General features: G+C 34.2%; 1 protein-coding gene across 1 annotated transcript; it reads left to right on the forward strand.

Annotated features, from left to right (window-relative positions):
* The first annotated feature begins 258 nt into the window (after positions 1–258).
* Positions 259–14528, forward strand: LOC128652284 (beta-crystallin B3-like). The gene is made up of 6 exons (XM_053705224.1): positions 259–387; positions 9910–9984; positions 10355–10473; positions 12121–12253; positions 13284–13426; positions 14334–14528. Exons 1-6 carry the CDS (start codon positions 259–261, stop codon positions 14500–14502), a joined length of 768 nt encoding a protein of 255 aa, XP_053561199.1. The 3' UTR covers positions 14503–14528.
* The last annotated feature ends 437 nt before the right edge of the window (positions 14529–14965 follow it).

Below are 14965 nucleotides of genomic sequence, written 5' to 3' on the forward strand. Positions count from 1 at the left end.
TGATTTACTCATCACAATGGATGTTACAAGTCTCTATACAATCATCACACAAATAGATGGTATGGAAGCAATTAAAAAGGCATTGCTGAAATACCCCTACATAGGACCAGAGTGTGACTACATCATTAATATACTACATTTATGCCTGACCTACAACTATTTCCCCAAAAAATACTGGAACAGCAATAGTGTTCAATGTGGCCCCATCTTACACCAATCTGTATACGGAGGACTATGAGTAGAGGGTGATGAAAGTCTATGACCATCCTTATATTTCCATTTACAGAAGATATCAGAAGATATATTGATGACATCCTGTTAATATGGAAGGGTGAAGAAGAAGCTTTACAAAATTGGGTCGAACAACTTAATGCATTACCCACACCTGTAAAATTCAAGATGACTTGCAGCAGGAAGGAGGTGGACTTTTTGTACCTTCACATTTTCAAGGGAGATCAACATTTGGAATTCACACTGTGTAACAAATAACTGATAGAAATTAAATTCTATTAGCAAGTTGACACCCTAAGGTCATTGATCAGAGCCATACTGAAAGTTCAGATGCTTAGAGCCATGAGAAACAATTCAACAAGGGATAAAGTCCAAGTTCAATTGAAAGACAGGTCTACTAAATTCTTAAAGAGGGGTTTCCCCTTTGACATCATTAACAATGCTCATAAATTGGTATTGGCGACCACACAAGCAAATCTTTTGGAAACTAAGGTGACTCAAAAACAGGATGACTGATTAACTTTTGTTACAACATATACCCCTGTAGTAGATATTCGGGTGAAATCATTGAAAGATCCTTGGAGTCTACTTACATCAGATCAATCCCTGCCCTTTCACAAGCTGCAACCCCCTAGAATAGGTTATAGGAGGGCCTGTTGATGTTGACAGATCCCCAGCACTGCTATATGAAATATTATTGTCTACAGTCATTGAAATCAGGATGCTTTAAATGCCCTAGTTGCACAACTCGCAACTCAATGATACAGGGCAATACCTTCCATCATCCACATAATAATCAAACATTTTAAATTCAACACCATCTCACCTGTTCAACCAAATTTGTTGCCTACTTGTTGAGCTGCATTTGTGGTAAATTCAACGTCGGTAAGACAGACGATGATATAAAAAAGAAGATGGCAAACCGCAGGAGTGCTATTAGAGTAGCACAACATGCACGAGAAATAGATCAACCAGTGCACGACATTTGCTTGAAATGGACCACACTGTGAAAGATCTATGATTTATGTTAATAGATCACATATCCCCCTGAGGCACGGAAGAGACAGAAAAAATAAATAGTTGCACCTTGAAGCCAAGTGGATCCATACATTGAGTACAGTTCATCCTGGAGGACTAAATGCCAGTATTGATTGGCATTGCTTCTTTTGAAGCAAGAAAATGTGAAGTTTCTGGCCACACTCCAAGTGGAACAATTGACGATGGTTGTAAGATGGATAAGAGTGAGTAATATACCTTACATTACTCACTCTTATCCATCAATGTATGACAATGAGAGATTAGATGCTTTCCCTTTGAGACTAGATGCTGTCCCATTAAGATTTTTGAAGTTTGGGTGCCTATAGTATAAGATGTTATAGTTTGTACTTCTATATAGAGTCACACATTTTTACCATATAATATCTGTACCTATTTCCAAAGGATAACCTGTCCATGATGATTATGCATTATGGCCACTAGCAGATACAGATATTGATGATATAGTATAGAGATAGTATTACTGGAAATTAAAAGAGTTGTTTATTTATTTGTTTATTTATACTTAAGGAACAGTTATATATATAGGAATATCTATTTAAAATAAAAAGAGTGCGCTATAAAAGCTAATATTTGATAGAAATAGGTAAATCACGCATAGAATATAGAATATTATACAAATATTTATTAAATGCAACAATGTGACAACATAATAAAATAAATTAAAATAAACCACCGGTGGTACAGGTAAAAATGTCCAAATGTATTTTCTTAAAGAGTTAATGCACTTTTAAAGTCTCTTAATGACTCAATATGATTGCCCCACTGTAGTATATTAATGTATGCAAGTCATTTCCTTTCGTTTACTAGGTGATGTGGGATGTTTTAATCCTCATATCCACTGGTTATTACAGTCAGCAATTATAGCACTCACCAGAATCCGAAACCCTTTCTGGGTTTCTCTGCTATACCTCGGGTGATGCGATGAGCGTGTTGGTTTGTGGGCATCTCGGCGTTCTCTTAGCCGTGTGAGAGTACCACCCACCTTTGTCTCCAATCAGGTGACCTTTATCTTCCAATGAGAGTTGAAAATTCTTGCTGTTTCACAAGTTTAAAAGGCTATTACTTTTTTGATACCCCGGCGTAATATAATGATTGTGATGCCATTTAGCAAGTTGATAATAGAATAATGTATTATTCACAGTTCTCCTCTCAGAGCGCTCATAAGAACAAATGTAAATGTACACTGTGAACATGATCACCAACTCGTGTAGCTTCAGAATGCTTCTGATACTGTGCTTCAAATTAAGCAGTATAGCCTCCACAGGCTTATCCCCATCAACGCGTTTCAGCAGGTGTGCTTTTTTCAAGATGGGCCTGTGTTCATAGAATCCTCCTTTTATACCGCTGCTTTGTGTCAATTTCCTTCATCTTAAAGGGCAGTCACTATTTGTTGTTAGGGCTGTTTTTTCCTTCATCCATTTAGAGGTGTGAACTCTAACTTTGTTTAATCCTTCTTGTATTAAATTTCAGACTATGATTATATAATCAATACATTTACTAGTCAAACATTTGTGGCCTAAACAAGCTCTAAAGTGTCAAACAAAATAACAGTCAATTATACCAATACATTTTGTCTTAAATGTAATGCTTGAAAGTAGTTCAAATATGGCTAAAAACAATAAAACACAGTTAAAGGGACAGTCTACACCAGAATTTTTATTGTTTAAAAAGATAGATAATCCCTTTATTAACCATTCCCCAGTTTTGCATACCCAACACTGTTTTATAATAACACTTTTTACCTCTGTGATTACCTTGCATCTAAGCCTCTGCAAACTGCCCCCTTATTTCAATTCTTTGACAGACATCCATTTTAGCCAATCAGAGCTGGCTCACCTGAACTCCACGTGCGTGAGCAAAATGATATCTATATGACAAACATGAACTAACACCCTCTAGTGGTGAAAAACTGTCAAAATGCCCTGAGAGAAGAGGCGGCCTTCAAGGGCTTAGAAATTAGCATATGAACCTCCTAGGTTTATCTTTCAACTATGAATACCAAGAGAACAAAGCAAAATTGGTGATAAAAGTAAATTGGAAAATTGTTTACAATTACCTTCTCTATCTGAATCATGAAAGTTTTTTTTTTTTGGACTAGATTGTCCCTTTAAAATACTTGAAGCTAGTAATTACGATATGGTTATATTGCTACTATTTATGTTTATATTACTGAGGTGAGATCCAGTTCTACATTTAGACCGAAGGGTTCTAATGTCTTAAAGTTAAAAATTAATTGAGCCTCTGCTCTCAATATTTAGGTGAGAACTCACGCCTATTAAGAGACAAGATTAGGGAACACTTACATAATATTAAACATGGCTTTGAGGGGCACAATCAAAGCACAAAAGGTTTTAAATACTGGGAGGGGGGTAAGAAAGATTCAGGAAGATTGGAGAGGGGGTAATCTGACAAACAAACTATTAAGAGAAGAGGCACAATTATTTTTTAACTTTAAGACATTAGAACCCTTCGGTCTAAATGTAGAACTGGATCTCAACTCAGTCAGTAATAGAAATAGAAATAGTAGCAAAATAACCATATCGTAATTACTAGCTTTAATTTTTTTTACCTGTGTTTTATTGTTTTATGCCATATTTGAACTACTTTCAAGCATTAAATTTAAGTCAAATTTTATTGGTATAATTGACTGTTATTTTGTTTGACACGTTAGAGCTTGTTTAGGCCGCAAATGTTTGACAAGTAAATGTATTAAGTTCACACCTCTAAATGAAAGAAGGAAAAAACAGCCCTAACAATAAATAGTGACTGCCCCTTTAAGATGAAGGAAATTGACACAAAACAGCTGTATAAAAGGAGGATTCTATGAACACAGGCCCATCTTGAAAAAAGCACACCTGCTGAAAAGCGTTGATGGGGATTAGCCTGTGGAGGCCGAGGCTATACTGCTTAATGTGAAGCACAGTATCAGAAGCATTCTGAAGCTACACGAGTTGGTGATCATGTTCACAGTGTACATTTACATTTGTTCTTATAAGCGCTCTGAGAGGAGAACTGTGAATAATACATTATTCTATTATCAACTTGCTGAGTTGCATCACAATCATTATATTCTGCCGGAGTATCGAAAAAGTTTGTGTGCGAGTGAGGAAAAAAATAGCGAGCCACTTGTAATCTGGCCCAAAATATATTCACAGAAAAGCTCTACATTTAAATGATCTCCTTTCACATGTATTTATGTTTAAATCAATAACATATAGTACATTTATAGAAATAATATAGACTTGATAATTATAAAAGGCCTACATGCTAAATTTTAACATCTCCTCATCTATAGAAACGACAAACTAATGGACAGAAATGTTCAGTGTTTTTATAGTAAATATTGTACCAAGAAACTTACAAATTTTAGCCAAATTAAATAGTTAAATTTGTCATAAGCATTTGAAAATCATTATTTTTGTATGAGAAATTCAGTAAATATACGACAAGAGGATCAATGGGGTTTATGCAGACATCCATGGTAGCAAAATATAATCAGCAAGAGGAAAAGCAAAAGTCAATTATTTCAATATTAACTGCCTATTGTAATTGAATTTGTTTCCACATAACCAGTAATATCAAATTATTATGTACAATTAATAACATATTGAAATATAATTTAGAACTTAACTCCAACCTGCCATGGACTACACTAAATATTACATATAAAAATGAATATAAAAAGAGAAAAGCTTGCATTGTTTCCAAACTGTAAGATCTCAATGGAAAAGAAGCCTCAAGAAGCGTATTTTTCCTCTTTTACATCTACTTGAGCGTGCAGTAATGTTTGAGACTTTAACAACAGGGTTTTTACTTGTTTGCGTGTTTAATGGAAACTGGGTGAAATTTTTAACTTTTCGCCTTCTATTACTTGGAGTGCACAATATTTTTCTGGAAATGATGGAAAACGCGCCATCAGAAACTGTTGATAAGCGTAATGGCTTCCGACAGCAGTTTTTTCGATGTGTGACCATAAACAAATTAATGGAAACGAGCCATAAGTTGGCTAAAATATCCTAGGAACTGGTAAAGCACAGTGGTAGGGAAAGGCTTTCAGTGAATTGTGTACACTTTGTATGTTTACATCATTGTATTACATTACTACTGATATCCTTTTGGTGTCACAGGCATAGAAATATATATAAATCAGGGGTGTCACATAAAATGCACCAAAGTAAAAAAAATGCTTTAAATGCCACACTTAGAAAATATTTTGTATGCTTATAATGTAATGTAAATGTGTTTCAAATGTTGACATCAGTTTTAGAGCTAGGTGAATTGAATTCTCTATTTCCCATGATAACATCCTGCCTCTTTAAATGACTGCTGTCAGCTGAAGTTGGTGGTTGCTGAGTATTACATTAACTAGCACAAGGCCTGTAAATAAAGCCTTGCAGTCATAGGCCTAAGCTTAAAGGGACATGAAACCCAAACATTTTCTTTCATGATTCAGATAGACAATACAATTTTGAACTTTCTAATTTACTTCTGTTATCTAATTTGTTTCATTCTCTTGGTATAATTTGTTGAAGGAGCAGCAATGCACTACTGGTTTCTAACTGAACACTTGGGTGAGCCAATGACAATTGGTATTTATATGCAGCCACCAATCAGCATTGAGAACCTAGGTTCTTTGTTGCTCCTGAGTCTACCTAGATAAACCTTTCAGCAAAGGATAACAAAAGAAGGAAGCCAATTAAATAATAGAAGTAAATTGGAAAGTTGTTTAAAATTGTATGCTCTATCTGAATCATGAAATATTTTTTGGGGGTTTCATGTCCCTTTAAGCTGTCCCAATGTGGCAGTGATCATTTTACTGTTGGTTTACTTAGCTCTTAAATCCCTAAAAGAAAAAAAATGTGAGGTAATGAAGCTGCAAACTGTACAGCCAGTGTGGTCAGCAGTTTTTTTAAAGATACAATCAGCAATATGTGTCACTCATTGGCCCTTTTGTTTTTTGCTGAATGCTCCTGTCAGAACAAAACAATAAGCAGTGTCAGCTCACAACTCCCCTCACAGACCCCACAGAGCTTGTAACTTGTTTATGTTTAAAATAGGGAGCTCTATGGACTCATTCACTCATTCAGTGAAAACTCCTCCTTCACAACTTAAAAAAACATTTAGTGCAAGCAAATTTATGGAGTATAAATTGGTGGGGTGGGGACCTGGCCTGATACCAATCCTTTCTCTCAGTGGATCAGTCCCTGTGTTGCTGTGAGTATTAACTTTTCATTATTCACTTTTATTTAAGACTTTAGTTGGAAATAAATATGCATGGAATTAAAGGGACATGAAACCCAACATTTTTCTTTCATGATTTAAGTAGAACAATTTTAAACAACTTTCCAGTTTACTTCTATTATCAAATTTGCTTCATTCTCTTGGTATCATTTGATGAAGGAGCACAACTGGTTTCTAACTGAACACCTGGGTGAGCCAATGACAATCAGTGTATATATGCAGCCACCAATCAGCAGCTAGAACCTAGGTTCTTTGCTGCTCCTGAGGTTTCCTAGATAAACCTTTCAGCAAAGGATAACAAGGGAAGGAAGCAAATTAAATAATAGAAGTAATTTGGAAAGTGGAATAAAATTGTATGTTCTGCCTAAATCATGAAAGGAACATTTTGGGTTTTATGTCTCTTTAATTTGCCAGAACACATCTTAGTAAAGTAACAGAATAAGGGGCTATTAAGATAACACATTGGCTCTATATAAATACACTGTTCGCAGTGTGTCCATACTGTACAGTTATTCATTTCATATATTAGTCAAGGTAAAGCTGAAGTTGAAATATAAATCTTTAGCAACTGCTTTGGAATAAGCATATAAAATAAGGCATTTCAAGTATTGCTTTCAGAGCAACTTTCATACGATTAGCTTTTTCAGTGATATAAGCAATTTGTTTCCTTTATTCTATAGAGCATGTTACTAAATTGTGAACAAAGCACTCACTAACATATGAATCAGAAAGATTTTTGTCTTACTTTGGTGAATATAGGTCAGGGAACTTTCTCTGCAATTTAAGGTTTGAAAATTGAGAATATTATTATTATAAATGATTGTCATTTACAAATGGAGTTCACAATGTCACTATCATTTAGATAGACAACATATGCTGTCCCTGAATCTCAAATAGACTCATACAATCCTTTTTATTTTGTGATGCAAAGCAAATTAATATATATATATATATATATATATATATATATATATATATATATATATATTATACATTGTGTGGATGAGGGTGAAACCAGGAAAAAAGAAAAGTTTTGTGGATATTTAGTGAATTAATACATTTTTTAATTCTATTCTCTTACAATTTTACTTCATTGGTTTCTAGGCTGTGTAAAGGAAAGTTAGTATTACAGAAATACATTTTATGTCATTAATATTAACTGAGGTGACTAGTAGTATCTTTAAATTACTAAAAAAAAAACTGAAAAGCATTAGAATTGACAAAGTGCAGTATATTTACCGCAATATATAAAGAGCATCCTGAAGCTTGTAGCACTGTAATCTTTTTGGTACCTTAAACTAAAATAACTATTTTTGGTTTTGTTTGAGCCTAAGTAGTCCCTGTTTACTGCAGTATAAGGAAACTTTATAAACTATAAGAATCTCTCAGTAAAATGTACATCTTTTTCCTTACTATGTTACATTAGTAACAAAAGGGTTAATGTCAATAAAAAACAAATTTGAACAGCCAGTAGAGAATCACAAATATCCATTGTAACTCTCATTTATTGTTTTTCTATAGCATTTTACAAAATATTGCTTTTGAAACTTTATAGTTTTTAGATACAGATGTAGGGAACTTTAAAAGTACTATTGAAATAATGTTTTCTAAAGGAACATATGTACCTCACACCAGATCATAGGCAGTACATTGTGACTGCATATCAAGACTTACAGGCACATTAAAAAAAGCCCTATTACATTTTTTCAATGACCACACCAAAAAGTGAGAATAAAGGTCTCGGCTGAATACTTTACATGTGTACATTCTACTAGGAATGTTATTTATATAAATACCATTAGAAGACCAGCTATGGTCCAAAAAACTTGTAGCTCAGCTTGTTGTCTATGCTTATTGAGTCATTTGTGGAAGAAATAATCAACCTTAAAATCAGTGAAAAGTTAGTAAAGCCAGTAGGATACCTGGTTGTATAGAAAAGATGTGAGCAGCAGACAAAAGGGTAAGATTCTTATGCTACTGCACAGATCACCAGTTAGGTCTCATCCTGAATATTGCATACAATTATGTTCCCCAGAAGGATATAAATACAAAAGGAACAGCTTAAAGGGAATCTAGTAAAATGGTTAATGATCTGAAAAATAAAACTTAAAAGGAAATACGTAATTGCCTTAATTTGTATAGCTTAGAGGAGAGAAGGGGAGTGGTATATTAAGGGATTTATAAAGCTGAGGATGAAAGAGCAACACCAAAACAAGGGGTCATGATGTTGTTCTGGGGTAAGTTGCATAAACACTACTTTACAGAAAAGGTGCTTAATTCCTTGAACACCAAGGATGCAGATCCTGAAACTGTTTAAAGAAACGCCATTTAAATGCTATATGAGGTAAAAAAATTGAAAAGGAAACATATAAAGGGGTCGATTTAACAAGCAGCGGATGCTGCATCAATACCCCATCATTTTTGGTCCGCCAGAAAGGAAACTTAAGAAGCAGCGGTTGTAAGACCACTGCTTCTTAACTTCTCCGCCACCTTTTAGGTGACGGACTGCAAACATCCCGATACGATACGATCAGGATGATTGACACCCCCTGCTAGCGAGTGTGCAGGGGCAGTATTGCACATGCATTTCTTGTGAAATGCTTGTGCAATGTTAAATGCGGACAGCATTTAATAAATTGACCCCATAGTCTCATTATGTATAGTTTGTGAGAGAAAAGGGAGAGAGGTGATATGAAAGGAACCTTCAATTATATTAAAGGACTTATAACAATGTTATTTAAAGCAAAATTTGCAAAAGCACTTGGTTACAAAAAGAGTAGTTGATTGATGGAATAGACTCCCACTAGAGGTAATAAGGATAAATGTTGGGAATTTATAAGAGACGCATAAGGCTATCACAGCAATTAAAGGGACACTGTACCCAAAACATTTCTTTCGTGATTCAGATTGAGCATGAAATTTTAAGCAACTTTCTAATTTATTCCTATTATCAAATTTTCTTCATTCTCTTGGTATCTTTATTTGAAATGCAAGAATGTAGGTTTAGATGCCGGCCCATTTTTGGTGAACAACCTGGGTTGTCCTTGCTGATTGGTGGATAAAATCATCCACCAATAAAAAAGTGCTGTCCAGAGTACTAAAACCAAAAAAAAAGCTTAGATGCCTTCTTTTTCAAATAATGATAGCAAGAGAACGAAGAAAAATTGATAATAGTAGTAAATTAGAAAGTTTCTTAAAATTGCATTCTCTTTCTGAATTACAAAAGAAAAAAATTGGGTACAGTGTCCCTTTAATTATGCGCACACTTCAGATTAAATCCTTTAAAGACTGTTTGTGTGGCTTTGGATTACAAACTGAATCTGCAGTAAGCACCTATGGAAACACAATTAAAACATAACTTTTGTTTGTTTTTTACAGTTTTCAAAGATGTCTCACAGTTCAGCTCAAGGCAGTATTGGCAGCCACTCATCACTTGGTGTGCAAAACTACAAGGTACGTAATCATAATAGAGTCAAATTACTTGTAAATATGGCATTAAAATAATGGGACTTTCTCCCATGGAGTATTAGATACTTCTCTACAAACATCTACAGAAAATATACAAGTTACTAGAAATACAGAAGAACGTGTCTGTAAATATTATATATTGTTTTATAGTTACCCCAAATCCCCCATATCCATTTGAAGTAGGGTTGCTTATATTTATATCAGTTTTCAGCTTTTCAATATTTGTTTAATTAGGATGAATCTTTTCTTTTCTTTGTTTTAAGATTTACAAAACACTACAATGTGAGCCGAAGTATTTCAAGAAAATTAAAGAAAGTTTATTATTTGTTCATTTTCTACCATTTTAAACTTACAGTTGATCTGCTATGAGTATGAGAACTTCCAAGGCCGGCGGGTAGAGTTTGGTTCTGAATGCCGTAACCTGTGTGATCGTGGCTTTGAACATGTAAAGTCTATTCGAGTAGAATGTGGACCGTAAGTTTGTTTGATGGAACATTAAAGGACCACTTCAAATTAATAGTAGATTATTTTTCTGACAATTCCCCCTGTACAATGTGACAGCCATCAGCCAATCACAAATGCATACACGTACCATGTGACAGCCATCAGCCAATCACAAATGTATATATGCTTATTCTATGAATTCTTGCACATGCTCAGTAGGAGCTGGTGACCCAAAAAGTTTAAATATAAAAAGACTGTGAATATTTTGTTAATGGAAGTAAATTGGAAAGTTGTTTAACATTGCATGCTCTATCTGAATAATGAAAGATTAATTTTGACTTGAGTGTCAATCTTAAATTAATTTATGTAATCACCTCTTTGATACTTTACTTTAAATTGTAAATGTACATGTATGTGTTTTCTGCTAAAACTTTGCTTTATATACTTATCTTTGTCAGTGATAAAAATAGATTTAAATGGATAAAAAAATAAAAATTCAATACCCTATAAATTGTTTATGCATGGTAATGTATTTAATTATTTATTATGTTTTTTTCCTGTAATTTAACTCTGGAAAATTTGTTTTATCTACTGCCCCAAAGAGGCAGGAGTATATATTGCAGAATCCAGAACTCACACCCTAAAAACATTCTAAATAGTAATTGCTTGTTCATTGTAGGAGACTATTTATATTTTTCCCCACTTGGCAAAAGTAAAATAAGATAAAAAAAATACCCAAGAGGCTTAGCCCCTAGACTGCAAAACAATCCAAACATTGCTAGCAAGATGATAGCTTTAAATTCTTTTAAAATGTAGGTTTTTATATTCATATATATTTCAAGGATTTCTTAAATATTCTTTGAACTTATACCCTATAACTCTATATATGGATCATGGGAAATGTAACTGCATTTTATATGGTTGCCAAACACATCCACTGGGTATAACTACAAATCAGGTTTTGAGTCTGTCTACCTTTAGTACAGAAAGTTTAATCAACATGGGGGAGCCACTGGTTAAAGAGATAGGAAAGTTAAAATTAAACTTGCATGGTTCAGATAGAGCATGTCATTTTAAGACACTTAAAAAAATGAATATGCACATATCATACACTAGGGGGAGCTGCTGCTAATTGTTGCCTGCACACATGTGTTTCTTGTAATTGGCAAAATATGTATTTTCAGCTTCCTGTCAGTAGTGCAATGCTGTCCCTTCAGCAATAGATAACAAGAGAATGAAGAAAATTTGATAATAGAATTAAATTGTAAAGTTGTTTAAAATTGTATGTTCTATCTGAATCATAAAATATTTTTTTGGGGTTTACTATCCCTTTAATCGACCTATACTTTAGGAGTAAATAAAGGAGCTTAAACCACTATTGAATAAGTATCTGTGAGGTAAATTTTAATTGGATGAAAAAGTACCTCAATGAACTATCTTAAAAAAAAAAAAAATCACCATACACTTTAATGGGGAATCGTGTGCAAACACTGTCAAGACAAAACTTTTCTACATAATTAGAATCTGTCCCTATATTACTTTTTCAGTTTTAAACTATTGCTTTCAGTATACAAAGAAAGCCAAAAAATGGCATTGAAACTGAAACTTGACTTGTTCTGACTATGCATTGGTCTTAGGGACAGCTCTCACAACATTGTCCCTTCTGATTTTCTACAGCTGGGTAGCCTATGAGCAGAAAGATTTCTGTGGTGAGATGTTTGTTTTAGAGAAAGGAGAATACCCTCGCTGGGATTCCTGGTCTAACTGCTTCCGGACTGACAGAATAATGTCTCTACGCCCAGTCCGAATGGTAAGCTGCTGAAATACATTTTATAAAATTATTTATATAATTGTGCATGTATTTTTCTTAAAAAAAGCTCCCCCAGATTGCAAAGCTTAGTGCAGGGCTGACAGGTGTCTGGTATTCATATGGACAGTCCAGTAAAACCTAAACAAAAACTGGACGTTTAAATGTCAGTTATTTTTTCTATCACTTTCTTATGTGTTAATGGCAATCAAATGGGTTTTAAACATTGCCTTTGTATGTGTTACCAGTAGCTACTGAGGGTAATGCCTGCTCTGTGTTTTTTCCTGACAACCATGAGGTGTACAAACACTGCTCTGTGTGCACTGCTGGCAGACACTGGTGGTCAAATCACTGCATGTGTGCAACTAGTAGCAAGAGTTATAATCATTGCTTTTTGAAAGTTACTGGCAGCCAAATTGGGTATACAATCACTGCTGTATGTGCTACTGGCAGCCAAATAGCTAAAATAGAAACATAGAAAAATAGATTTTGACAGCAGATAAGAACTATAGGCCCAACAACCTGCCTTAAATTTCCTAAAAGGTTAAACTTATTTAGGGCTAGAATACAAGTGGAGCACTAATTTATCGAGCGGCTGCAAATGGGCAAATTTGACCATTTGCGGCCACGCAATAAATAACCAACCATTACTGCTAACATGAGCTTGTGATAGCAATTAGCGCTTGTAAAATTAACCAGAGATCAGATCATTGGTTAATTTTATAAATGTCCACCAAAAGCCCCCAAAATACAGTGTAATATATTTCATTTAAAAAAATAAAGATAGTAGTATCTTTATTTTGTAATAAAATAACTGCAAAAAGCAGTTCTGAGGATTTAAAATGGGCAGGTGCCTTTACATAGCGGTCTATGGGAACTGTGTGTTCCCTGTAAATATGTATGTATATGAAGGGTTTTGTGTGCACACTGCACCATATCACATACTGATTGTGTACATTTAAACACATTTATTTTATATGGAAATATTTATTACTAAAAGTTGATTATGTTAATATTATTTCTTAAATATAAGGACACACAAGATTACAAAATCTGCCTTTATGAATGTGCGAACTTTGAAGGTAGAAAGATGGAAGTTTGTGATGAAGACATACCCAGCTTGTGGTCCTATGGCTTCCAGGATAGGGTGGCAAGTGTCCAAGTACTTGGTGGAACGTAAGTAATGGGGAATGGGTACAGAAATTTACTTTTACATTTGCAGTAAATGTGTATAAACTTACTTCAACATGCATTTTACCATAACCTACAGAACGTTTTCAAGTTAAAAATTAAGATACATTAAAGAGACAGTCTACACCTTTGCCATCTTAATGTCTTACCTTACATTAAACTGCAAATAGCCTCATGCACCCCTTTCTATATCATGCAGCAGGAACAGTAAAAAAAAAATATTTTAAAATTAATATTGTTTCTGGCCACTTTGAAATGACTGTCAAACTCCGCCCACTGATGGCATCATAACCGTAGCTGCATCTAGGCACTTTGCTGAATAGCATTGACAGTCTGTTGAATCCAGCTAGTGAGCCTTTTGTGACTGGATGCCATATGCAGCCTAGATCGTGATGCCATCAGTGGGTGGAGCTTGGCAGCCATTTCACAGTGGCCAGAAACAGTATTCATTTTAAAATATATTTTTTACTGTTCCTGCTGAATGATATAGAAATGGGTGCAGGAGGCTATTTGTAGCTTAATATAAGGTAAGACGTTACGATGACTAAGGTGTGTAGACTGTCCCTTTAAGTAGCATGAAATATAGACTATAGTTATTAAAATTGCAGTTTCATCACTTTGCAGAGAAACAGTGTAGTTGTCAGATAGTGTACTGTTTATATGCTATAGTTTAGATTATTCATGTTATGTTAAAATGTTTCAATTAAATATTCACTGCATTTTAAGTCATTTTTAATTAAAATAATGCAGGTAATAAGTATATTTTGCATAAAATACCATCATTTTACTAACAAAAGGAAATCTTACATATTTAGGAGATAGTTCATCATGGTTTCAATGATGTGTAGGTAAGATTTTTGACAAAGGCGAATTATTCTTCCTCTTTCATCAGATGGGTTGGGTACCAGTATCCAGGATACAGAGGATATCAGTATCTCATGGAGTTTGGGCCATACAAACACTGGAACAATTGGGGAGGCAGCCAACCCCAGATTCAGTCCATACGCCGAGTGAAGGATATGCAGTGGTATAAAAGAGGAAACTTTGAGGTTGTAAACTAGAATGGCACAGAGGATAAGACACAGAACTTGACTGGCAAAACCAAAGGGACTTGTTTCTTTTTTAAAAAATAAAAAAACAAAGACTATGTTCTGTTTATTGGCTGGGGAGACAGCTTTAAAATATTTAAGTTCTTTCTATTTTATTTATCAGATGTTTTATTCGGGTAATAATTTATTTCTTGTATAGTGATCCCTTGATATGTAAAAGTAAAGCCTCACAAGTCTATATATATATATATATATATATATATATATACACCTATACAAAAAATACAAAATGGAAATCGTTTACTATGCTGCTACTTCCATTTTGTTCTATAAGATCCCAGACAGTCTGCAGAATTGTCAGTTGCAGTCCATAAAGATAAGGAAGGTTACTGAGTATGTTTCCAGTTTACCATCATTCTTAAAGATATTGTTTTATTTTCTTATTTCTCTACAGAAAAATATTTACTAAACTAAT

Source organism: Bombina bombina, chromosome 3 (assembly GCF_027579735.1).
Source record: "Bombina bombina isolate aBomBom1 chromosome 3, aBomBom1.pri, whole genome shotgun sequence".
NCBI classification, from domain to species: domain Eukaryota; kingdom Metazoa; phylum Chordata; class Amphibia; order Anura; family Bombinatoridae; genus Bombina; species Bombina bombina.